The sequence below is a fragment of the Microcaecilia unicolor genome, chromosome 1 (assembly GCF_901765095.1).
Source record: "Microcaecilia unicolor chromosome 1, aMicUni1.1, whole genome shotgun sequence".
Classification (NCBI taxonomy): Eukaryota; Metazoa; Chordata; class Amphibia; order Gymnophiona; family Siphonopidae; genus Microcaecilia; species Microcaecilia unicolor.
The window spans coordinates 456,848,559-456,875,168 of NC_044031.1; the positions used below are offsets into that span (position 1 = coordinate 456,848,559).

The following is a 26,610-nucleotide window of genomic DNA, read 5'->3' on the forward strand; positions in this document are numbered from 1 at the left end:
TAGGTAGTATTCACTAATCAGTGTTCCATACCTCAGTGTAGTGTCCTAGCTGCCTCTCTGGGAATTCCAAGCCTCATTCTGATGTTGCCAATGATGTTTGACTACACTCCCATAGGACTTCCACAACAACTTCTTCCATCCCTGTGGGATTCCTGCAATCTCTGTTCCATGCAGCTCTCTACTCTGCTCTTCATCTTTGACCAATTTGTTACCCCGACACCTCCCCTCCCCCCAACAGTGAGTTATTCACTTGCCCCTTTGTCCAGTACTGTCTGCTCTTCTCTACAACCTTGTCTGAGGCAGGGTTTTCTTATAACCATACAGTTTCTTCTGGGCTGGACACTCCTTTTCAGCATTACTAAAATCCATCTCTTCCTTTCTGATCATGAATACCAAAATACTCATCCATATGTCATCACCTGTTTAGACTTCAGCAGGCTGCTTCTTGTGGGTCTCCTGTGAACTATCTTTCTCCACTGCAGTCTGTTAGAATGTGGCTGCATGGTTTATCTTCTGCATTGCTGTGACTGTGTAACCCTCTCCAAGTGATGTTGGCTCCCATCCCCTCTAATGAATAATGTTTGTGTTTCACCTTGTATGCAGTGCTGTACCCAGGTACAATATGCCCTTCCTCAAGGACTCATGATCTAAGTGAGTACATGAGGCAGTGGGATGTAATGACTTGCCCAAGGGCAGAAGTGGGAATTGAATCCTGGTTCCCAGCTATGTTCTAACTGCTAAGTCACTTCTCTCTCTGCATATTCGTGTACAAGTGTATTCAGTCTGTAGCTTCTTCTCATCTGTCTCCTTGCCAGATCAACCAGGTTCACGAGGAAGGGTGCAAGTCATTCTTACCTCTGCTTCTCCATTGCTCAATTCCTTACTACGTTCTTTTCGCTTGCCACACTATTTGTCTGGAACCAGCTTCCTAAGTTGGTGCATTGTCCTTCTCTGGCCATATTCAAATCCAACATGGTGCAAAAAGAACAGATCAAAAGAACTGTTCCGAAATATTTATTTGTAATAATTAAAATAGAAGTCTGACATGGCCATGTTTTGCCCTCAGAAGGGGCCAAACATAGCAGTGTTAGGCTAGTTTTTTTTATTTTAATAAGAATAAATGTTTATGAGGACCAGTTCTTTTGATCTGCTCTCATTTTGCACAGTGTTGCGTCTTATGATTGGCTGCCTTGTTGTTTGAACATATTTGGATCTTGATCACTTCTCTATAATATATTCTTGTGAGGTTCTCTTGACTTAAGTTATGATCTGTGGATCAGAGAGTCTCTCATATCTGTATAGCACTTCGTGTGCCTGGTAAAAGCTTTTGAAATTCAGTAGTAAGGAGAGTTGGTCTTAAATCTCTCTGCCGGTCCAACAGTACTAACAATTCAGATAATTCAGTTGCCATTTTAAATTTAAGAAAAAAATTAAAATCCCTCTTATTTTTTTTTTTGTTACATTTGTACCCCGCACTTTCCCACTCATGGCAATGGAGGGTTAAGTGACTTGCCCAGAGTCACAAGGAGCTGCCTGTGCCTGAAGTAGGAATCGAACTCAGTTCCTCAGTTCCCCAGGACCAAAGTCCACCACCCTAACTACTAGGCCACTTGTAGCTCATTTTTGAGCATGTAGCTAGTTTTCTAATAGCTGATCCCCCAGCTTATCAGTTTTGAATGTAAGCTTATTGTCATGTGACCTGAATTGCCCTCAGTAAGAATCAGCTGCAGATCTTGTAGCATAAAATCTGGAGAAAATGAGTTTTGTTTTTGTTTAAATTCAGGTTAAAGATTCTTTATTTTTTCCTCCCAAAGTTGCTTTTGGTTAATTCATTACTTAGAGATCCTGGCAACTGAAATACTAAGTAAGCACCAGCCTTCCTGGTTAAAGGCACCTGGTAAATGATAGTGTTCCATTTTAAGTGTAGGGAAAGTACCCAGTGCTTGTTTCAGAAGCTTGGACTTTTCATTAAGAAGTCTTCCTTCCTTGAAGTCAAAATAAATCCTTCATCAAAATTATGCTCGCACAGCTTGCTGATCCTATGCTTTTTTTTTTTTTCTGATTGTAGTCCAAAACTGACCTAAAATGTGATAAAGGAATGGGGCCAAAAAGTAAGCAAGTGGGCTGGCTGCGAGGTGAGAGGCGTGTCAGAGGAGGTGGGGTCAGTCACAGGCTTTGCATGGCTCAAAATTTGCAAGTGCTTGATGCTTCCATTGGCACCCCTTGTGTACTTGGCAACTACACTGCTTGCCATACCTAAAGACAGCCCTGCAAGCTGGTAGCTAGCTCAATGAATGTAGGTAGTGATACTTCTTTAAGAATGGAAGAAAAATACCATAAAACTATTGAACTACTGCTAGTCAATTTTTTAAAGCTTTGGAAGAATTGGCTTTTTTAGAAGTTGTCTCTGTAAGCATGGAAATCTGCTCCCTTACTGCAGAGATTGTGACCTGTAATTGAAGTTCAAATATTTGCTTAAGAAAAGTAGAACTTTAATAGAGTGCTGAGTGTTCTATAAACAAAAGAACAGCTTTTAAGACTGTCCATCCTTAACTACCAAAGCATTTTGACTGAAGAGTATTAGCTCAACCCAACCAATGATTCTCAGATGACTTTTCAAGCAGAGACGAGCTGAGTTTTGTCACAGATGTGCTGTTTTTGTTTTTTTTTTTAATAGAAAACTGGTACAACCACATTCTTATAAGGAGAACCTGTGCATGCACATGTCGTTTTTGTGTACTCTTTGAGGTCTTGTAGACTTGATGTGTGTTAAATCTTTTTTAAGTAAATGTATTCTCCATAATTATAGCATTTCTGTGGTTGGAAGGATCAATCCATCAGTGCATATTTCCACCCTCTGATGACATTCTAAAGATTTACAATCATGCTAAGACAATGCTAAGGCTTCGGTGAGCGACAGCGTTATTCCTGGATATTCAAAGCCTGGGACCTGTGCAGGGTTTGGCTTTGAATATCTGGTTATTTTTAAACTGACTAACACTTAGCCGCTTAAGTCAATATTCATCACTTACAGACTTTTATGCGGTACACCCGAGTGCTTAAGGGCTGAATATCAGCACTTAAGTGGCCAAGTGCTGACTGCACCCCCAGATCACCCCCAAGCACCCCTAAGTTAGCCGACTTTGCAATATTCAGCTGCAGTTAGCTGGTTAAGTGCAGCTGAATAGCAGCTAGCCCCGACCAAGTGATTTAATCAGTCCGTGGCTGGGTAGATTGCTTTGAATATCAGACCCAATGTGTTAGACACTCATCATTGGTTACCTTTATTTGATGTACCACCCAACAAGCAGTTTACAAAGTAAGTAAAGGGGAAGAGGTCATGGAAACTTGGGTGGGGGGGAACAAGAAGTTGCCTAGGTTACATCATAAATATAGATTCTAAATCAGTATGGAAAGCCTCGGTCCTCGAGGGCTACAACTCGGTCAGGTTTTCAAGATTTCCCCAGTGGATATGCTCAAGATCTATTTGCATGGTTTATACACAGATCTCGTGCATATTCATTGGGGAAATCTTGAAAATCCAACTGGGTTGTAGCCCTCGAGGACCGAGGTTGCCTACCTCTGTCCTAAATAGAGATTACAGAGATTAACTAGAACAAAAATGCATAAGGGATAAGGCAGTGTTTCCCAAATTCAGTCCTGGAGTACCCCTTGCCAGTCAGGTTTTCAGGATATCCACAGCAACTATGCATGAATTTGATTTGCATACCCTGCCTCCATTACATGCAACTCTTTCATGCATATTCGTTGTGGATATCCGGACTGGGCTTGGGAGTTAAGGTACATAACATAAATTGCTGCTCAGGAAGCTAGCAGTGCTGAGACTAATCGGTCTGGAGGGAATGCCTTAGTAAAATGTTTTTAAGGCTGCTTGAATTTTTAAATATCCAGCTGGATGTCTGGGGAAAAGTGATTCCACAAAGTGAGAACAAGTAGCTGCATAGTAGGCTTCATTTTGAGTTGTTCCGTCCATTGCCTGAAGGTCTCTGCGATGATGGTGTCCGAGATCTCCATCCAGACCTGTTCTGAGTGTCCCCTAATGTCAACAGCAGAACCAAATAGCAGCACATATTCTTTAAGTGAGGCATGTAGTGGTCACATGGATCCCACCCACCCACCCCCCTAACATTCAGAAACACCCACTGCAAGTCCTCATCCTGCAGTATGTGACTTGGGTGCTTCTTTCATAGCTCCTCAGGAGCTTAACCGAGATTGGATAGCAGAGCTGGTAGTGGGAGGCGGGGATAGTGCTGGGCAGACTTATACGGTCTGTGCCAGAGCTGGTGGTGGGAGGCAGGGACATGAAGGGCATGACATGAGATTGAAGGGGGTCAGACTCAAGAAAAATGTCAGGAAGTATTTTTTCACGGAGAGAGTGGTGGATGCTTGGAATGCTCTCCCGCGGGAGGTGGTGGAGAGGAAAACGGTAACGGAATTCAAACATGCGAGGGATAAACATAAAGGAATCATGTTCTGAGGGAATGGATCCTCAGAAGCTTAGCCGAGATTGGGTGGTGGGAGGCGGGGATAGTGCTGGGCAGACTTATATGGTCTGTGCCCTGAAAATGACAGATGCAAATCAAGGTAAGGTATACACAAAAAGTAGCACATATGAATTTATCTTTTTGGGCAGACTAGATGGACTATGCAGGTCTTTTTCTGCCGTCATCTACTATGTTACTGTAATGATCTTGGAGCAGACTAGTGAAGCCACTGCCTCATGACAAAAGATGTACAATCTGGTTTTGAGCAGAAGAAGTGCAGCAGCAGGCCAAGGGTGAAAGGGCCTGTGAAGCCCACCACAGATGGGGGGGGGGGGGGGCAAGCACTGACATAACTGCCACATACAACATCCAGACGGCTCACACGCCGTAAAAGCATCTTATTTACTTTTAAATCTCCCAGACGGTTAAAAGTCCTCATCAATGACGCACAAAAATAGAATATAGGCCCACTTAAGTCTCATTGCTGTGCAGGTGATCTTCTGTTCAATCCCACCGTACTGGCCTTAAAATATGTTTTGGTTGTATTTGATAGCAAGGTAAACAAGATCAGCATTAATGAACGTGCTTTCTTTATATTCAGCTGTTTTTATTACAAATAAACTTACTGTACATAGTTGAAATCAAGAGTGCTGAACTGATTGTGGGTTAATATAAGCAGAAGTCTTTCTGTAGATAATTGAATAAATTACTGGTAAAAAGACAATGCAGTTTAGGAGCAGAAAGAGGTGGAAAGCAGAGACAGCTTTCAATTACTATGCCCACTATGGCAATCTGGCTTGTAGAGGATATAGGACTAGGGCCCTTTAGAATTGACTAATAGGGTCAAAAGTTACATCCTGAGTTAGGACATGAATGCAAGGAAACTGAAGTGAATGGGTCATATGCATAATTGAATAAGGTTTGACCCTTCTAAATAGCTGATTTGCTCTAGGCAGCACAGCTCACTGGTGCATAATATAAACATGCAAACACAAGTGCTGTGGCCAGGACATGTCTGGGTTATTAAGGCTAAGAATGCTGTAGAGGCAAGTTTCCTCGATTTGGGGGTGGGGCAGTTGAGTTAGCCATTGCTTGAGGGTAGCTCCTGACCAAATACAGGGCCAGTTATTACAGGATTTTGGAAGGACCAGTGGTGCATGGCCCCCAGCCCAGGACTTCTGCTGCGGTGACCAGAGAAATTATGTCGAGGAGAATGTCTGGAGAATTGTGAGTTGTGAATGAAGGCTTGCTGCTACAGAATGTAGTCCTGGTTCAGATTGAGCTGGAGGTACAAAGAAGCAGAAGGAAAATGTCAGTGCCCATCTCTCCCCACCCCCCCCCCCCCCCCCCCCCGGCCCTGTATTTTGTTTCCAACAGTGGCCAGTCCAGGTCACAAGTACCTGACGCCAGAACGGTAAAACAGATTTTATGCTGCTTATCCTAGAAATAAGCAGTGAGTTTTCTGAAGTCCATTGTAATAATGGCTTATGGACTCTTATTTTTAGAAAATTATCCAAACTTTAAAACCCTGCTAAGCTAACTGCTTTTAACCACATTCTTGGGCAGCAAATTCTAGAGCTTAATTACACGTTAGGTGAAGAAACATTTTCTACAGTTTTGTTTTAAATTTACTATTACTTAGTAGCTTCATTGTATGCCCCCATTCCTTGTATTTTGGAAAGAGTAAATAAGTGATTCACATCTACCTGTTCCACTCTATTCCACTGCATTCAGTATTTTATAGACCTCTATCATATCTCCCCCTCAGCTGTCTGTTCCTCAAACTGAAGAGCCCTAGCCTCTTTAGCCTTTTCTCATAGGGAAGTTATCCCGCCCCCTTTATCATTTTCATGGCCGTTCTCTGTACCTCTTCTAATTCTATATCTTTTTTTTTTTTTTTTTTTTTTGAGATGCAGTGACAAGAATTGCATACAATATTTGAGGAGCGATACAAAGGCATTATTATAATCTCCATTCCTTTCCTAATAATTCCTAACGTGTTTTGCTTTCTTAGCCACTGCACACTGAGCAGAGGGTCTTTTTCTTGGGCAGTGACTCCTAGTGTGGCATCTTTGATCTCATAGCTATGGTTTGGGTTCCTCTTTCCTACATGCATCACTTTGCACTTGCTCTCATTAAATATCTGCCATTTGGATGCCCAGTCTCGTAAGGTCCTCTTGCAAATTTTTTTTTTTTTTTTTTTTACAATCCTCTTGTGATTTAACAACTTTGAATTGTCTAGATGACTTATAAATGTTAAAAAGCAGCAGCCCCGGCCCAGACCCCTAGTTAACCCCATTATCTACCCTTCTCTATTAATAATACTGACCATTTAATCCTGCTCCTTGCATTGCAAGACCCTTACTATTCTGTTTCTGAAGCATTTCAATAAATGTACTTACAAGACAAGTCTGACTGGCCTGCAGTCAGGGCTGTTCTTAGCAAGTGCGGGGCCCTGTGCAGACCAATTTGGTGGGGCCCTATCCTAGCTCCGCCCCACCTTAGCTCCACCCCATTGAAAAGATTATTCCATTTTTAGAAAATTTTAAGTGTGACTGGGGAGTCCCTAGTAAATTATTTATATTGGGTAACTAGGTTGTTTGTGAGACCACCTGCTGTGTAATAGTCAATTTCTTTGCAACCTTCGATTTGCTCTCTAATGCTCTACCTCTACTAAATGCTTCAAGAAGTAATTTACAGTAACATATAAAAGCAAACTGTATGCCATCAAACAAGACTGTGAAGCATCCAAAACACAGATAAAATTGCATATAACTACTACTACTACTACTTAGCATTTCTATAGCGCTGCCAGGGTTACGCAGCGCTGTACAAGTTTAAACATGGGGAAGGACAGTCCCTGCTCAAGAGAGCTTACCCATTCTAGACTCCAAGAAATGGAGCACTTGTCACGTTAAGCTAAAAAACCATCATGCACAAGCTTTGATCTTCTGTAATAGATTCCTTACAACTGATTATATTAACCTGAAAATTAAAATGGCTTACTGGGAAAAGCACGGCAGCATAGTTCTGTTACAGAAAGGTTAATTGTTTGTTCTACCTGAGTGATGAAGTTGCCGTCACAAGCATAAATCATAAGTTTCTTTATTTTTTAAGTCACACTCGCACTGGCACCAGGCGATGGCTCACCTCCGACCACGCTGCAGCTCCTTTTCCCTTCCCGCTCAATGACTCCCGCCCGCCCTTGCGGAAACAGGAAATACCTCATGAGAAGGAGGCGGGACATTGAGCGGGAAGGCGGAAGGGAAAAGCTGGGATGAGCCGTCGTGCCTGCAACTGTCTGTCGGGGCCATGCCATCGCTGCAACAGTCGTTGGACTGGGAGGCGGGAGCTGACGGCGGGCTCAGCGGGGGGGGGCACCGGTGGCAGGAGGCGGGAGCGGAGCGATCATGATGATGCGGTCCGAGTGAGCGGGGCTTAGAGAGGCAGAGTTGAGGCTCGCCGTGCAGGGCCCCCTTAAGCGCGGGGCCCTATGTGGCCGCCTTGGTCGCCTCTGCGTAAGACCGGCCCTGCCTGCAGTTCTCAACCTCCTCCCCCTTCCATGTTTGTGGAGAGGGACCATACCTGCCCCCTTTAGTACTCTTGAATGTATGCTGTTCAGCCCCATCACTTTGTCCACCTTGTGTAACTCCTTATGAACACAGTCCTCTGAAAATCGTTCAAGTTCCAGCAAACTTCCATTGTGTTTGTATTCTGCAGCCCTAGTCCCAGTCCTTCAACTGTGAACACATAACAGAAATATTTGTTTAGCAATTTTGGCTTAGCAGATTCTTCATAATCCTCCCCTTTACTCTGGAGTCTGTTTTGCATGTCCTCCTAATCGCTAACAAAAAAAAAAAATGCACTAACTTTGTTGACCAGACTGGAGGCGTGTACACACACAGGTCTGTGCTAGTGACAGCTGGAGGCTTTGTGTATTGGATACCCCTGACTCTCTCCGGGCCTTGCTTTCCCGCCCCCCCCCCCCTCCCCCCAACTTGGAAAAATGTCTTTGACTGTTCCTGGACCTCTAACCCCTCAGCACTCCCTTCCCTCCACACATACCTTGAAGATTTCCTTGGTGGCCCTTTGAAACCCCCTTAAACCTTCCACCAAAAGTTTGTTGGGGTCCTGAAGTGCCTGATCCTCCTCCTCCCTCCCCACACCCTCTGCACCTTTAACATTGGGAGGCAGGAGTATTGCCCATTTGCTTCTGCCTCCCAACATTAAAGATACAGTGGTGGAAATAAGTATTTGATCCCTTGCTGATTTTGTAAGTTTGCCCACTGACAAAGACATGAGCAGCCCATAATTGAAGGGTAGGTTATTGGTAACAGTGAGAGATAGCACATCACAAATTAAATCCGGAAAATCACATTGTGGAAAGTATATGAATTTATTTGCATTCTGCAGAGGGAAATAAGTATTTAATCCCTCTGGCAAACAAGACCTAATACTTGGTGGCAAAACCCTTGTTGGCAAGCACAGCGGTCAGACGTCTTCTGTAGTTGATGATGAGGTTTGCACACATGTCAGGAGGAATTTTGGTCCACTCCTCTTTGCAGATCATCTCTAAATCATTAAGAGTTCTGGGCTGTCGCTTGGCAACTCGCAGCTTCAGCTCCCTCCATAAGTTTTCAATGGGATTAAGGTCTGGTGACTGGCTAGGCCACTCCATGACCCTAATGTGCTTCTTCCTGAGCCACTCCTTTGTTGCCTTGGCTGTATGTTTTGGGTCATTGTCGTGCTGGAAGACCCAGCCACGACCCATTTTTAAGGCCCTGGCGGAGGGAAGGAGGTTGTCACTCAGAATTGTACGGTACATGGCCCCATCCATTCTCCCATTGATGCGGTGAAGTAGTCCTGTGCCCTTAGCAGAGAAACACCCCCAAAACATAACATTTCCACCTCCATGCTTGACAGTGGGGACGGTGTTCTTTGGGTCATAGGCAGCATTTCTCTTCCTCCAAACACGGCGAGTTGAGTTCATGCCAAAGAGCTCAATTTTTGTCTCATCTGACCACAGCACCTTCTCCCAATCACTCTCGGCATCATCCAGGTGTTCACTGGCAAACTTCAGACGGGCCGTCACATGTGCCTTCCGGAGCAGGGGGACCTTGCGGGCACTGCAGGATTGCAATCCGTTATGTCGTAATGTGTTACCAATGGTTTTCGTGGTGACAGTGGTCCCAGCTGCCTTGAGATCATTGACAAGTTCCCCCCTTGTAGTTGTAGGCTGATTTCTAACCTTCCTCATGATCAAGGATACCCCACGAGGTGAGATTTTGCGTGGAGCCCCAGATCTTTGTCGATTGATAGTCATTTTGTACTTCTTCCATTTTCTTACTATGGCACCAACAGTTGTCTCCTTCTCGCCCAGCGTCTTACTGATGGTTTTGTAGCCCATTCCAGCCTTGTGCAGGTGTATGATCTTGTCCCTGACATCCTTAGACAGCTCCTTGCTCTTGGCCATTTTGTAGAGGTTAGAGTCTGACTGATTCACTGAGTCTGTGGACAGGTGTCTTTCATACAGGTGACCATTGCCGACAGCTGTCTGTCATGCAGGTAACGAGTTGATTTGGAGCATCTACCTGGTCTGTAGGGGCCAGATCTCTTACTGGTTGGTGGGGGATCAAATACTTATTTCCCTCTGCAGAATGCAAATAAATTCATATACTTTCCACAATGTGATTTTCCGGATTTAATTTGTGATGTGCTATCTCTCACTGTTACCAATAACCTACCCTTCAATTATGGGCTGCTCATGTCTTTGTCAGTGGGCAAACTTACAAAATCAGCAAGGGATCAAATACTTATTTCCACCACTGTATGTAGAGGATTCTTGGGGCTACTTGAGCCCCCAGCATAATTTTGGTGCAAGGGGGTCACTTGGGCATCAAGTAAATCATTGGGGGGGGGGCATGGTCAAATGGGAACATTTCTTAAGGTTTGGGGTGGGGGACAGAGGTGTCGAGAGTGTTTTGAGGTGGGAGAAATCAGAGGGTTCTGGGCCATCATGGATATTTGGGTCATTAGAGTTGAAGTGCCCTGAGCTGCCATTAAGATGCAGGTGTAGAGGCCATTAGAGCAGGACTAGCACCTGCATTTGCTAGTGCAGTAGGATCAGAGGCCCTGACCACTGAAAACAAGGAGTGTGGGAAGTAACACTGTAAACAGCATGCAAATATAGGCAGAAACATATAAATGGTAATTTCCTATTCCTGTTTTGATCAGAGAAGAGAGCACCTCATAAGGGTGCTCCTACTGCTGTAACTCCAATGTCAGCTCAGAGCTGGTGTTGCACTCCTTGTGATCCTGGGCAAGTCACTTAACTCTCCATTGCCCCAGGTACAAAGATTGTGAGCCCACTAGGAACAGAGAGAGTACCTGCATATAATTTTTAAAGCACTGCGTTTGTCTAGTAGCACTATAAAAATTAGTAGTAGTGATGTCTGGGACATAGAAATCCTGCTGGAATTTGCACACTGGCCTGCCAATATTTTAAACGTGGTGGTGGTGGTTTTTTTTTTTTTTTTTTTTATTGATTCCTCGCATGGAACTGTGGTTCTGGCTCCATGATTGCTAGCTTGCATAATGCTTCTTGGGCTTTAGCTCACCTTGGCAATGTCATTTGACCAGTTGTCCAGGCCCTTGAAAAATGCTGGAACCTCTTTGCCCTGATGCTGCTCTTATGACTCTCCTTTCAGCCATTGCAGACATCGACCAGGCTCAAACTTTTATTTAGATTGTGCTCACACATTTTTCAGTAGTAGCTCAAGGTGAGTAACTTGTTCTGTGTATGAAATTCACAAGGGAAGGGAGGCCAATGCGCATGTGCTGGGCACGTTCCCCCTCCTTACTTCCCAATGCTCAGTGCTAACAGCGTGCATAAAATTTGCATGCCGTTAGCGCTAACATTGGGAAGTTTCTTTTGCTGCACTGTAATGGTGGTATCTTCTGGCGCTGTATTGTACAGTGAGTTTTCAGTATCTGCCAAAAGTTTAAAAAAAATAAAATCTCAGGGAACCAAGATGGAGTCAGAGTAACACGCTGCTGCTAGGTGCTCCCATGCTGGTTCTTTTTACCTGTAGACTTCTTTGGTGCAGATTTTTCACGATGCTTAAGAGCAAGGCAAAGCTGCAAGGAGTTCTTCCCTCTTCACTGGCTCCTAGGTCCTTGTGGCAAGCCACTATAACATCTTATGCAGTTGCCTCACCTTTGCTGGACATTTCTGCTTCTGGGGTGGGGAAGAAGTGAAGCTTTGGGACTCAGAGAGTTAAGTTGCACTGCCAGGGTTGACACATTGGATAGATCTTGAGTTAAATTTTTCTCAGTTGCTTTTAATTGCATGACAAGTCACTAATTTTGAGGAAAATTGAAAATCTGGAGAATACTTGGGTTTGAATTTTGAGATTTTTAAATTTTCCACAATCTAGACTAACTCCAAGAGACATTTTCCATAGTTTCTTGCAAACTGTGTTGAATTTCCAGAAGCTGCTTTTCCACCTCTGCAGAAAATATTTTGTAGTTTCAACTAAAAAACAAAAAAAAAACAACAAAAACGAGCCCCCGGATAATCTGAACATTTCAGAAATTTTGAAGTCTTTAGAGTTGGAAGTAACAGCCAGAGCCACTTTATTGGTTTCTTTTGTTTTCCACCAAGATCGGGACTCGGTATTGAGATTGTATTACAAGACTGCAGATACCTCAAGTTTAGGTGAGAGGGTGCAGGTGTTTCCTGATGTGTCTAGACAGAAGAAGTTTTTTTGGAATCGTGTTCTGTAGTAACTTTACGAACTTCCTTCCAACTCGAATTTGCAACCTTTTTGTGGTATATCAGAATGTTAGGTACATCTTTTATGAACCAGTTGAGAGATTTTTCTGGAAGGTAAAGGCATTACTCTTTCTTGACCCCCCCAGCTGGCTAGGGTTAATTTGGGTTTGTTAGGAGTGTGAGAGGGATTTTTTTTTCCCTTACTCTTTATTCATTTTTCTATTTTTTTTTTTTCTTTCGTCCTATGGATTTACTAACGTTTGGTTCCCCTCCTCATTGTAGACCAAGTTGAAGTTGTGTATCTTTGATGAGAAATCCAGAACAATATACATATTACAAAATGTTGTCTTTGTACTATTTGAAATGGCAAATTAGAAAAAAAAATCCCACTGAACTTTAGCATAGTTTTTTAATATTGGGAACAATTTATTTTTCAAGCATCTTGTATGCTCAATGTGCTGTCCTTTAGCATAGTGGTTTTTCCTCAAGATTTCCTGCACTAGAAGTCTTGCTGCATCTGGTGGAAGACTAGTACATGAAAATCTGGAGTAAACTGCTGGGCTGAAGCATAGTGCAATTTACTGTATCCGGTGTCTTAATGCACAGTCGGAGCACTGGGAAAAGGGTCTGCAAGGTCAGCGGAAAGTTATTCTCGCTGTGCTGCTCTAACATGCCTATGGGCACTTTTGGCCTCAGCATGAACTGACTTTTTGTTGATAGTGGTTCAATTGGCGAAACGTTGCCTTAGCAGAGGAACAGCATTTCTTTATACTTGAGTCCTTTGCTATGTGAAATACCTGGCTGGTCTTTCACATAACAGAAAAAGTTAGTAGGACAAACTCTCTTGCTTTCAATGTTAACATAGCAAAGCTTTTTAAAGTACTGTAACAACTTTGTTCTCTGTAAGTTATAATTTTGTGTGTTCTGGCGTTTCCTGTATTTTGACACTCCTTTCTTCTCTGAAATCATGCCCACTTTTTCATTTACGATAGTTTCCTCAGAGCCTGGTGTGTGTCTTCCCTCCCACCCCAGGTTCCTTTATCATGCGGCTGTAGGAGTGTTTGCACAGACTGGAACAGCTGCTCTTTTGGGGATGGTGTTCTGTTTGTTACTGCCTTTGCATGAAAGGGGGGGGGGGAATCCTCGGGAGGAGTGGGGCCCAGCCTGCTGCAGGTCCTCCTGATTTTGTGGCTCTGTCAAGCTTTTTCTGTGTTAAGAGAGCTAGGAGCCAGGGCTCCTTTATGCTGGATGGCAGTGTGTGTTTTGGAGGGGGGGGGGGGGGGAAGAGGAAGGTTAAGGCCTGCTGGTTAGGGGGAGTATATACATATTACATGCAGATACTATAGGATGAGATTATCTTAGGCACTGACCAGAGTTTTGGTTGTGTCCTTGTTTATTAACATGAGAATGGCTGGCTGCTGCTAGGTTTGGGACTTGCTTAGGTTATGAATATATCACATTGGCCACCAATGACATGGCTGACCTATGGTTGTCAAGAGGTTGACTGAGAAACAGTGCTCGCCACACTCCTTTCCACATTCAGGAAAACTATAAGCATTGGTAAAGTTGTCATCCTCCAGCTTGATATGTCTAGTGCTTTTGACAAGGTAGGTCATAATATTTTATCCATATTACTGGACAACATGGGTATCTGTTGTAATGTCCACAGATGGTTTATGGGCTTTCTTAAGTCTAGATTTTAACAAGTAAACATGTCTGGACTACTTCCTCAGCATGGTTCCCAGATTGTGGTGTGCCCCAAGGCTCTCCAATCTCTCCAATCCTCTTTAATATTGTGAGTGACCATTAAGTCAACTCTTTGAAGCCAAAGGCTTTAAATCTTTTATATACGACGTCACTATCTATTTACCATTTGAGAACCAAATCCAAAGCATTCTAGACATAATCTGAAATATCTTGGACCCGATGGAAAATTGGGCTACTACTTTTCACCTCATCGTCTCCAACTCTCATAATACCCTCGAGCAAAACATTGTCCAGACAACTTATCCCTAAAAACTAAATTAAAAATAAGGAGTCATCATTGACCAACACCTGAATTCAGGTTGGTCACTAAGGCATTTAGTAGTCTCTGCAGACTGAAAAGACTAAGACCATTCTTTGCAATTAATTCGTTCCGTGCACTTATTCAAATGATGGTGTTATCACAATTAAACTACTGTAATGCCATCTACCTAGGAATAAAGCATTACTAATGAAGAAATTACAAACACAAAACACTGTTGCTTGACTGGTTTGTAAAGTCACTAAATTTGGAAGAGCATCACCATCACCACTCCTCATTAGACTACATTGGTTACCATTAAAGCTAGAATCATTTTCAAAACATATATACTTTTATTTAAAAAATCATTTACAGGATGGCTCCAAACTATGTGTGACATGATAGATCTCCCAACTCAAGTTTAGTGCAAGGGATTATCTCATTCTACACTTCCTTAATTACAAAAATGTCAAATACAAATCCACTCTAACTCAAGATTTCTCTCTTTTAGGCACTAAATGGTGGAATTCTATCCCAAGGGAAATAAGACAACTCGATCTGACCTTTTCACAAATTCTTGAAGGTTCAATAAAATCCTTCTCTAGATAGTCCATTATAGTCCAAAGAGAATCCACGTACGTGGAGAACTCAAAAGATCCCACAAAGTGACTTGGAGAGAAGAGTAGGAATAGAGTCCAGAGTTTCTAGAGACAGGAACGTAAACAATCTTGAGTAAAACAGTGTTTATTGGAAATCAAAGCGACTCAACACAATGCTGTGTTTCGACCAAAAGGCCTGCATCAGGAGTCTAAAAAAATAAAAATAAGACTCGTATAACTTGTGAACATACAGGAGGTAAAAATAATGATGTACAGTCAAAGTATATAGAAATTAATAAAAACCATAAGTGATGCAAGGTTATAATAAAAATTGTTATTGCCGAATGTAAACATATTAAACATTTCACAACACAAGTATGCAAATCACATGTAGTAGAATACTGTCCATTTAAATGTAATGAAAGCTGTTGTAATGATGTGAAAACCGTATAAACTATGGTGAACATTAGGATATGACCAGAGATGTGACCAGAGATGTGAAACCATAAAACAGCATGTGGAGAACCATTATGATAATGCACAAAAACTATGGTTTGAAATGACCGTGAAAAATAGACTGGGGTGATTATCTAGTGGAAGAATTAAGACCATACTGATTTGAATGGCGAACGTGTGTGTAAGGCACGAAAATATTAGATGTACAAAGGGCTTTTACTAACCTGTGTGCTTGTGTCAGAGAGTACAAACTTAGGAGACACATAACGGTTAGCCGTGATGGTCTAAAAAATGAATGGAACATAAATACTGATTAGGTGTGCTGAAGAATAGAGCAGAATGTGGAAAATGTGAAAGGTGTAAAAAAGAATACTAAAGAAACCAAAGCACTGTTTGAAGAACTATAGCGCCATATGAAAGAATGGAACACAGTGAAAAGGACACTGCATAAAAAAATGAGACTAGAAAGTACAAATATGAAAGGTGTACAGACAATCCGGAAGTACTAAAAGATTTCAGAATGGTAGGGAGTGCAGATAACCAGAAGAGACCGGCCATTAATATACCAAATAGAGTACAGGAAGACCGCCTGCCGATACGTTTGCGGGCAAGAAACCAAAAACGCCAAAGGGGACCTTAAACTGTGAAGAAATCAAAGGAAACCTAAAAACAGCGATATGAGAAGATACTCTCCAGTGCTGAAAAAGGGGATAACGTGGACTATAGAATTCCAAGGGACTATAGACAATATACCAGCGGGGATGACTGAAAACGGAGTGAGTGATATAATGCTGTGATCATCGGTGCATACGGAGAATATCTTACCTTTTAAAAAGACCGTTACATATATTTGCTACTGAGTACAAAGATGATAAGCCTTATTCAACGCTGAAAAGCAGCTGGTTGAAAGAGAACACCTTATGAACAAATACGTGAAAAAAGGGGGGAATCTTATAGTCAAGATTTTTCTTCTCAGTGCTACATTTTCAGGAATGTTCCTTTAACTCTTAGATTTCATAACATTTATTATACATTATTTTGTACTGTTTACTTATGTAAGCAACATAGAGCTGAATAATTGTATTCGGATAATGTGGGATACAAGTATAAAAAAATAACTTCTTTAGGTGTAGCGGTTTAAATTTTATAAATTGAAATTAAATCCCAATAAGTCTGAGGGAGTCGGTTTAGTTGCAAAGGGATGGATTTGGAGACATCTTCGTTGTTAGAGGGATTACCATTCATATCTATATAAAACATTCTGAAGCTCACTCTGTGGCAGGGAAACACTGAAGCCCTGCACTGTTGAGGCTGTCAGCACCACTCACTGTCACTCATAGACCCGCCCTCAGCCACGCCCCTTCCACACATAATTTGCAACCCCAACGTTCTAAATGAAGCTGCAACTTCCGTTTTGAGGTGGCATAGATCAGAATGTTTCCCCCATGACTGCCCCGCCCTCGCGTTATGACGTTGAGGGTGGAGCTATGACACTCAGCGAATTGCATCACCGCACCTGCTACTAAACCCTCCTCCACACATCGCTGCCACTCCCTCCCCCTCCCTCACTCCCACATCAGCTGTTTTAAACTGCAGGTCTTCAGCGTATCCCTTTCCTAACCACTCCACGTTACACCAGGTGAGCCTACCCGTCCTGTGCATCTGTGACTTCTCTAAACCTCCACACAGCAACTTCAAAAAAATATGAACCGTTACCTAGCTCCACTTCTCAGCCGCTCTTCGGAAAGGTAAACAAACAGAAAAAGAAACTGAAGACGAACCCCCCCCCCCCCCCCCCCCCTTCTCCCCGTTAAGTTTCACAGCTCCACTTCTTACCCGATCTGGGCCACTTGCCATTTTCCCTTCTACATCCTACAGCTGCCCGGAGCACTGACTCTGAGTGGACTACAGCATTTTTATTTCTTTTTTTCCTGTTACCAGTTTTGAAAGGCAGGGTGAATGCTGGGTTCCCCGGGCCCAGAGAAAAAAAAAGTTTTTTTTTTTTTTTAAATGTCCAACAATTTTATTGGTTTTACAAAAACGTAAACAGTTTATCAAGTAATCATATCTATCTATCACACACTCACTCTCACACACACTCTGTAAAACACACACACTGAGGAAAACCTTGCTAGCGCCCGTTTCATTGCTCTCAGAAACAGGCCTTTTTTACTAGTAAACCATAAAATTGTATGGCTTTGTCACCCTCCTGTCTCCATGCATATCTCCCTGTCCCTCACCCACCCGACTCTTCCTGTCTCTCACCTATCCACCCCCATCCTGTTAGACTGTCACTGAAATGCTTTGATGTTTCACTTACATATATACTGTCATCTACCAATATTTGCTTATTTCCGAACTGACGAAGAAGGGCAACCTTCGAAAGCTAATGAAGAAATGTATTAAGTTATGTCCCCCCCCCCCAAAAAAAGGTATCTTATTTTCTTTTCCATGTTTTATTTTGTTTTATTTCTATTGATTACCTATAAAAGTTGACTAAAACGGCTACCACACCTCTCCATTCATACAGTAATCTAAAATAATCTTCAATGTAACTTGTGGGCTTTCCTAAAAAGCAGTTGAAGCAGGTGCAACTGGTTCAGAATACAGCTGATTATTTTTTACCAATTCTTCACCAGCTGTGCTGGATACCGATTGACTTGAGAATTATGTTCAAGGTGCTGCATTCTTCATTTAAGATACTATTATTCGTAAGCCCTTCTTTACCTTAATGGTAATTCTGACCTCAACAGTTGTGTGCCGTAGGATGAGGTTACAATGTACATAACAGAGAGCTTTAGCTTTTTGCCCTCCATTGTGGAATTCTGTGGCATTGCTTATTTATCTAGGAGGATTATTTGAAGTTTTGGAAGTTGGTCAAAAGTTTATTTTCCTTGTGAGACTGTTATTTGCTTGCTACAATCAAGCTGGTACTTCTACACAGTGGAGTCAGTCCAAACCATGTAAGCCACAGTTGTAATGCTCTTAAAATCTGCATCTCCGGAGTGTTTGCAGAACAGTTAGCCGATTCTTGCTCCATACATTTCTTTTGCAATACAATCTGGACCAATTCTCAAGAAGAGGCACTGTTTTTGGTCGAGCTAAACAATCTGTCCATATAAGGTGTTCAGCTCTTGCATATACAAACGAGTGGGTTGCTGCTCAATAATGGGATACTTCTCAGAGCGACCCATAGCTTGAGTCACCCACTTGATGATTCAGTCTGCTTGTCAGGAGATACCTATTATAGATGGGCAGAATTGATTGGGGGGGGGGGGGGGGGGTAGGATGAAAGTTGCTTGGGTATTGAAGGGTTCTGTGACTTTCAGAATCGCAGTGAGTAGTCAAAGAAGGGGTACCAAACAGGGTTTTGCAAACTGTCTTGTACTCTTTACAATGCCCCCATCTTTTTGGTACTATTGATCCTCTTATTCTGTTCCATAGACAAGGAACTAAATTCCCAATTTTGATTCTGAGTCAGCGGTCCACTAGGGCTGGATTTATGTATAAGCTAGATAAGCTGTGACTTAGGGCGTTACATTGCAAGGGATTGTTTTGCTTCACTAGCATGGAAACTATTAAACCTAAAACTCCCTACGGGGGGGGGGGGGGGGGGGGGGGGACAATATACATAAACCCAGCCATGGGGTCCACTTTCCCTGTTTGCTTATGTACTATTTTGTAGCTTTTCAGCCCAGGCTTTTAATCTTTGTACTGTTTAATATCTTGCCAAGGAGGTTTGACTTGCATAACTGTTTTGTGGAAAATAAGCTTGTTTAGAATCAACTGGTTATAACAGTGCTCTGTAGTTAAGGTATCTGTGCATGCTTCACGGTTGCATTTATTTTTAGCACGAGTTTTGCAGCATGTGGCAGGTGTTAGTACGTCAGGGCTAAATGTTGTGGGCAGGGCGTCAGTTTTTAAAAATGTAACTGATCTGTGCATGAAATCACAAATGCTATTTGTAGACACTTGATGAGATATAATTGCGTTGTATTAACATTTGTTGCCCAGAGTTCTGATCACATCTCTGCTAAAGAAAGGTAATATTGTTTTTAAGTTTTACCTGCTTTTTGTGACTTTTAGAAGAAGCAGACTTCTTTCAGTTGCCAAACTTTACTAATGATTTTTGAGTGGATTTGAAATCATATATAGTTTGAAATTGGATTTTTTTTTTTCTGTATGCGTGTGTGTTTGGGATGGCAGGGATCAAGTTATAGGATGTAACAAATATCATGTATGAGTTCCTTTTTAAAGGCTTTATATTGTGAGTGCAAATGAATTGGGACCTCTGCTGATGAGAGAGAAGATTTATAACCTAATTTTTAGCTTTGTAATAGCAAATTTCACTGTATCTAAATATTTTAATCCAGTGCTTGTAGATGTTGTATCACAGAGGAGTCCAGTACGTATCTTGATGTCGCATCTTGAAATTCTTGCAGGAACTTAGTTTTACATAATTAAGTATGGAGGTGTAAGGAGTTCATCTAGTTTATCTAGTTTCATTGATTAAGACTGAGAGTAAAAATTTGAAAAATCAAGAATACAATTTGTTCTTCCCCTGTTTATGTGGTCTGAAATTATTTCTATTTCTATTTGTATTTGTTATGAATTTGAGCATGTATATTTTAAAACTTCAATTAAAAGAAATCCAGATTAAATATCTAATCTGACATGAGTGCTTCTATTCTGCTTAACCAAGTATGATGCAAGGCGCATTACAAAAACAGAGTAAAGAAAAAATTGTGTCCATCTTCCAAGATAAAATTATGATTGTGTACTATAGACAATTTAAAATATAATCATTAATTTGTCTGATTAAAGTAGTAGAGATCAAATAGGTAATCTTGGAGTAGTGATGGTTAGGGGAGGGTTTTTTTTTTTTTTTCCCTAACTTTATAATAGGGACTAGCTACGAGTATATTGAATGTTTTGCCTTTCTATAGTGTTGCTATATAGGGACAGTGTTGCTGAATGATTTATATGTTTAATTTTTCTAAAAATATCTAATAGTTTGCTATGTGAACATTCTAAAGTGTCTCACTGGGATCGTAACCCCCTGCTGATGTCACTGCCCAGCAGTAGAACCCTGCTTGCCTGATGTCAGCAGGGGGTTACGATCCCAGTGAAAGGCGCGCGTTGAAGAACAGCGGGAGCGGGCAAAGACGTCCCTACGTGCATGTCACCCCCCCTTACCGGGGTCCCGGCAGCAGCAGTGAAGAGCCTCGTGAGTCTGCTGCCTTCCCTTCTCTTCGCTCTCAGCACTGACTCTGGTCCCGCCCTTGCGGAAACAGGAAATGAGGGCGAGACTTGAGTCAGAGCTGACAGAGAAGGGAAGGCAGCAGACTCGCGAGGCTCTTCACTGCTGCCGGCAGGACCCCTGGTAAGAGGGAGGGGAGGGTAGCAGAGGGGGTTAGCGATTTTGGAGGGGGCGACATGCACGTAGGGGGATGGGCGGGGCCAGTGTCGGGGAGGGGAGGGCCGCGGGTGGAGTCATCGCAAGGACTTGTCTGTGAGGCAGAGAGGAGGGGGGACGAACTCGGGTGAGGACAGAGGGGGAGAGAGAGAGAAAGGGAGGGAGGGCCTGGAAATCGGAAGGGAAGAAAGGAGGCCGTGGGACTTTGAGGGGACAGAGGGAGGGAGGGAGAGAGGGATAACCTTGCTAGCGCCCGTTTCATTTCATACCGAAACGGGCCTTTTTTACTAGTATATATATATATAATTACAGATTTTGTTAAGGGATTCACTTTCTTCTGAAAACGTTTCATTTTTATTTTCAAAATGAAATCCAAAACTCTTTGAAAAGAACAAGAAACTATAGTAGAGCCCCCCCCCCCCCTAAAAAAAAATCCATGCATAGCCCTCTTGCAGTTAAGTGATAAGTATACTTTTGATATTTAATCCTTTAACCTAGGATAGGAATTATAAATGCTGGAACACAAAGCAGAATCTTGCAGATCACTGTGCGTCCTTTAGCTTGGGGCTCCCTTTGTCAAAGGGCCCTGGGCCCTGCTTTTAACCCTTTTAATATTTGCTGGCATTCATGCAGGAAACTTGAAACAAGCTTAGGCTGGCCTGCTGCTCACTTTGGGTTTTTCTCAATGTGCTGTTTGGCTCCCCTCATTGGTTCATGGAAGGGCATGTTGGGTAGGGGCGGGGAAGAAAAGGGGGAATATTTATGAATATAGAAAGGGGGGATATTTCTGAGTATAGCATCTCTGCTGTTTGCAGGTCATAGGTGTCGCATAGGATGGGGGAAGGAAGTAAAAAAAAAAACTTTGCATCACAAGGTTAGGGGGGGGGCCCCCTACCGGGTAGTGAGTAAAAGAGTTTGCATATTTGTATTTGGTTGAGAGTAATACATTCAAGAACAGAGCTTGGCAGTAAAGGATAAAGAGGAAAGGATTCACCCTGTGCAGCCGCAGCCTCAGTTGATCTTTGTGAATTTGTTATTTAAATTACTTGCAGTTTACATTCTTAGTTTTTCCAAACCACTTCAATGCATTTTTCTAATGACCCTTTTCAGTCTTCCTCGGATTTCACTGTAATGCATGCATTATTCTGAATAACCTGAATGTGCAGCAGATCACCCCCTGGCAGAAGTGTAATAATGCTGTGCTAAACAGAGCAGACAAAAGTTGTACTAAGGGGGAACCCATCTCACTGGCATCCCTCCCTCTTCTGCTTGTGTGTTTCCTGTTTGAAAAGGAGAAAAGTGGTCAAGCTTCCCACAGGGCTTGTGATCAGGCTCCAGAACAAACTTCCAGCAGGCTGTTCTAAGCAAACAGCATATCATGTACCTCACATTCAAAAGAACAAAACAGTTTAAAAAATGCTAGCATGTGAGTGGTGGTATTGAGTATTTACATAATTAGATTTAAACCTTAATACAGGTTGTGCACATGGGGTTTGTGTTTGGCCTGCTGAATTATAGTTACAGAAGTATAGATCAGAGGGGTAAGGCTGTGTACCTAATTCATTTATGTAACTGGCTAAGCTGTAAATTTGGAAACATCTCTGCTGTACAATCAATGGAATACACATAGAATCTTTAGTCGGTATTTCCTTTTGTATTTTCTAGATCCTTGAACTGCCAACATGTCTAGCAAAAGGACAAAGTCTAAGACCACCAAGAAGCGCCCTCAGCGTGCAACTTCCAATGTGTTTGCTATGTTTGATCAGTCTCAAATCCAGGAATTCAAAGAAGCCTTCAACATGATTGACCAGAACCGAGATGGGTTTATAGACAAGGAAGATCTGCATGATATGCTTGCCTCATTGGGTAATACTCTTAAGTTTTTTCCAGAAGTTACAAGGGATTTAACATATTAAACTAATAGTGGAAACTGTGTTCAGATGTGTATTTAATTTAAAATATTGCCGACATTCCTCTTAGGAAAGAACCCAACTGATGACTACTTAGAAGCCATGATGAATGAGGCTCCTGGTCCTATTAACTTCACAATGTTCCTCACAATGTTTGGTGAAAAGTTGAATGGCACAGATCCAGAGGATGTGATCAGAAATGCTTTTGCTTGTTTTGATGAAGATGGGACAGGTAAGAGAGACAGATTTTACAAAATGTAAATACATCCTTCTCATTCTTTGCCGAGTCTGTTCATTCTAGTGTGACATTCCCAAGTTTAATGTGTGGTGTGTCTATAGCGTTTCATACATCTTATGTGCTATACAAATCATGAATTTTGTTTTTTTTAATTCAGTAAATCACTTTTTAAAATGTGTTGCATAAGTAATATGCAAATGTGTTGCATAAGTAAGGTGTGATCAGATAAGATGTTCCATGATGGATATAATTGAGCACCAACCTAAGCAACAGGCTCTGATATCTTTTTATAAGGGGTTCATGGTGATGTTACCCCCCTTCTTTTAGTTTTATCCCTGACGCAGCCTGAGGGCGAAATGTGGCCACGTTGGGTATTCTAATAAAGATTTCTCTTTTTTACTTATTTTTTGTTTTTTTGTACAGTCTGCTTTTTTGTTTGTGTATCTGACATCAGTAAGCAGATCTTATTTGCCTTTATTTTGTTGGGGGTTTTTTTCAAGAATACCTTGTGCAACTGAATTCAGTACAGATATGCTATGCATTAAAGCTACAGCTGTTAGGTGGCTTCCGGGTTAACTTGTAACACTTTAGATAGGACTTTTACACACACACACACAAAAAAAACAGTTAAATGGGGTAGTTGGAAATGCAGCTGTGAATATTCCTTTTGTCACTGATCTTTTTTACAAGCCAGAAAGATCTATGGTATGCAAAAACACACATCAGCCATGGGCAACCACAGTCATCGAGGACCACAACCCAGTCCTGTTTTCAAGATTTCCACAATGAATATGCATGAGATCTCTCTTGCCTGCAATGGAAGCATTATATGCAAATTGACCTCATGCATATTCAGTTTGGAAATCTTGAAAACCCAACTGTATTGAGACCCTTGATCATGGTTGCCCATCCAAGGCATACATCACCCCAGTGTGATTATGCTGCCGCAGTGAAAAATCACCAAATGCTACTTGAACAAAATATTTTGGACTTCAGAGCCCTAAGAACAGCAGTAGCACAGAATTAGCTCTATCTTAGAGAATTTGAGAGAAATGTTTTAAAATAGATTCTGCTATCTAGGCAGCGGAGGCTTTTTAAAAGGCCAGTGGGTTTGTTAGTATGTTCTAGGTGTAATCACCCTCGCCCCCCCACCACCAGTTCTCAAAAATTGCATGTCTGTCTGCTTGTAAAGGATAAGGCAAGAGGGTGCCTAAGAAGCAACCTGGAAAGTGCAGTTAGAATCCTACACTCTGCTTAGACACAATCCTCGGACATCTAGCGGTTGGACCGCTAGATGACCGAGAGATTTAAAAAGGGGCAGTCAGGGAAGACAAAGTCATAGCAGAGAGATTAAATGAATTTTTTGCTTCGGTCTTCACTGTGGAAAGTTTGGGAGAGGTAACGGTGCCAGAAATGGTATTCAAAGCTGACAAGTCAGAGAAACTGAATGAAATCTCTATAAACCTGGAGGATGTAATTGCTCAATTTGACAAATTGAAAAGTTGCAACTCCTGGACCGGATGGTATTTGTCTCAGAGTACTGATTAGAATTGAAAAATGAACTTGCTGAACTATTGTTAGTAATATGTAACTTATCTTTAAAATCAAGCATGGTACTGGAAGATTGGAGGGTGGCCAATGTAAAGTCAATTAAAAAAAAAAAAAAAAGGTTCCAGAGGAGATCTGAGAAATTATAGACTGGTGAGCCTGATGTCAAGTGCCGGGACAAAATGGTAGAGACTGTTACAAAGAACAAAATTGCAGAGCATATTCAAAAGAATGGATTAGTGAGACAAAGCCAACATGGATTTAGTGAAGGGAAATCTTGCGTCATCAATCTATTACATTTCTTTGAAGGGGTGAACAAGTGAGGATAAAGGTGAACTGGTCGATATTGTGTGTCTGGATTTTCAAAAGGCGTTTTACAAAGTACCTCATGAAAGACTCCAGAGGAAATTGGAGAGTCATGGGATAGGAGGTAGTGCCCTATTGTGGATTAAAAACTGGTTAAAAGATAGAAAACAGAGAGTAGGGTTAAATTATCAAAAAGAAATATACCATTTATTATGTTCTTGTATTTCACAGGAAGAGGCACCTAAATATTCCAGTTCTATACATTTAGAAATCTTTAGTAGTAAACTTGATTGCATCTTGAAATTCCTCTTTGGAGCCTGTGAACAATTGCACACAATAACTGCTGGTCCCTGCCCCATTTTTGTGACCTTTTCAATTGCAGCTCAGACTTATTGACACCCCTGAAGTATGGCCAGAAAATTCACTTCAGAGGTCTAATTCTGGAGAAAAAAAGGGTGATAGACTAATAGGAAAAGTCAAGAATTTGCAAGATGAGTAAATGTTAGTATTCACTGAGGAGTTCGTATTCAGTATGTTCTGGTGCTATTCACATTTTTGTCTCTAATTGCTGCTGCCCAAGATGATTTAACAAATACACACTTTCCCCTTGGCTACCTCCCAGGAATTAACACATTACATGAATCTCGAACCATCAGAGGTAGTAACCCAAATTACATTTCTAAAGGGCTAATGATACCACATCTTCATAAAGTCTTATATATATAGTTCTTAACCATGTGTTCTACTTTTATTGAATTTTGAATTTAAAACTTACTTTGTTCAAATGAATTGCAGCTTAACTCTTCACAACAGAGACCATCACCGACATTAATTCACATTTTGCATAATGCTGTTTCAAGGTTGTCTCCTTCCAAAAAATCTCATTGTTCCTTCTTAGCTTGTTTCAAAAGATCTTATCCAACATGTTCTTAAATTCTGGTCCAGGAACAGCACTGCAGCTGGAAATGCAAACAAAATCCTGAATAAAACAATTTTTTTAACCATTAAACAATTTTAGTAAAAAAAAAATTACATGGAAAAATATTTCCCTTTAGCAATTAACTTTAGTGGACACCCAAGATTGTGGGGTTTTTTTGTTTAGTTTTCATAATTTTTCTACCCTCATTTTGTTTTACAGGTTTCATTCAAGAAGATTACCTGAGAGAACTGCTGACCACTATGGGAGACCGATTTACAGATGAGGAAGTTGATGAGCTGTTCAGAGAGGCACCAATTGACAAGAGAGGCAATTTCAACTACGTAGAATTTACACGCATCCTAAAACATGGGGCAAAGGATAAGGATGACTGAACGAAATTCCAGATGTGCAAATCTCAACTATTTACGTTCCTTTCTCAGTTTCTTTTCCTGATAGAACTACTTGCATGTATTTTGGCTCTGCAGTTTCTGCCTTTCTCCATATTTATGGATTTATTGCAGGCTGCGCTGGCTCATTACCTGTGTAATCAGCTTGGGAAAAATGGGGCTCTAGTTCTATTATGTAATGCAAAAGAGTTGAAATACAATGTGTGAAAATCCGAGAACATCCTGGTTAAGCAAGATAGTCACATTTTTATAAGAAAAAACATTTTGGAATAAAGTATTATAAATCAAACTGATTCAGAAAATATTCTTGCAAACAATAAAAATATTGTCTGAGGCACATTTTTCAAGATGTACTTAAGTGAATTGTTTGCGTGAAACACAGCTTCATGATATCAAGTTTTGTGGAGAAAAACGGGGTTTAGTTTTTCATCTAATCAAGCTGAATCTAAGTAGTAAGTAGGACACAGCTTCCATCCATCTCCCAAGCCTCTGTCCACTTGGACACCATTTGGTTCAGCTGGATCAGC

General features: G+C 41.6%; 1 protein-coding gene across 2 annotated transcripts in view; it reads left to right on the forward strand.

The window, feature by feature from the left end:
* Positions 1-26,376, forward strand: part of LOC115476614 (myosin regulatory light chain 2, smooth muscle minor isoform) — a 41,653-nt gene extending 15,277 nt beyond the window's left edge. Inside the window, exons 1-4 of one of the 2 annotated variants that reach the window (XM_030213094.1) lie at positions 19,291-19,382; positions 22,421-22,621; positions 22,736-22,897; positions 25,896-26,376. In XM_030213094.1, coding sequence (XP_030068954.1) covers positions 22,438-22,621; positions 22,736-22,897; positions 25,896-26,068 — 519 coding nt within the window. In that variant the 5' untranslated portion in view covers positions 19,291-19,382; positions 22,421-22,437 and the 3' untranslated portion in view covers positions 26,069-26,376. Of the gene's footprint in view, positions 1-19,290; positions 19,383-22,420; positions 22,622-22,735; positions 22,898-25,895 lie in introns of those variants that run through there. The other variant, XM_030213085.1, reaches the window with a different exon arrangement.
* Positions 26,377-26,610: the final 234 nt, after the last annotated feature.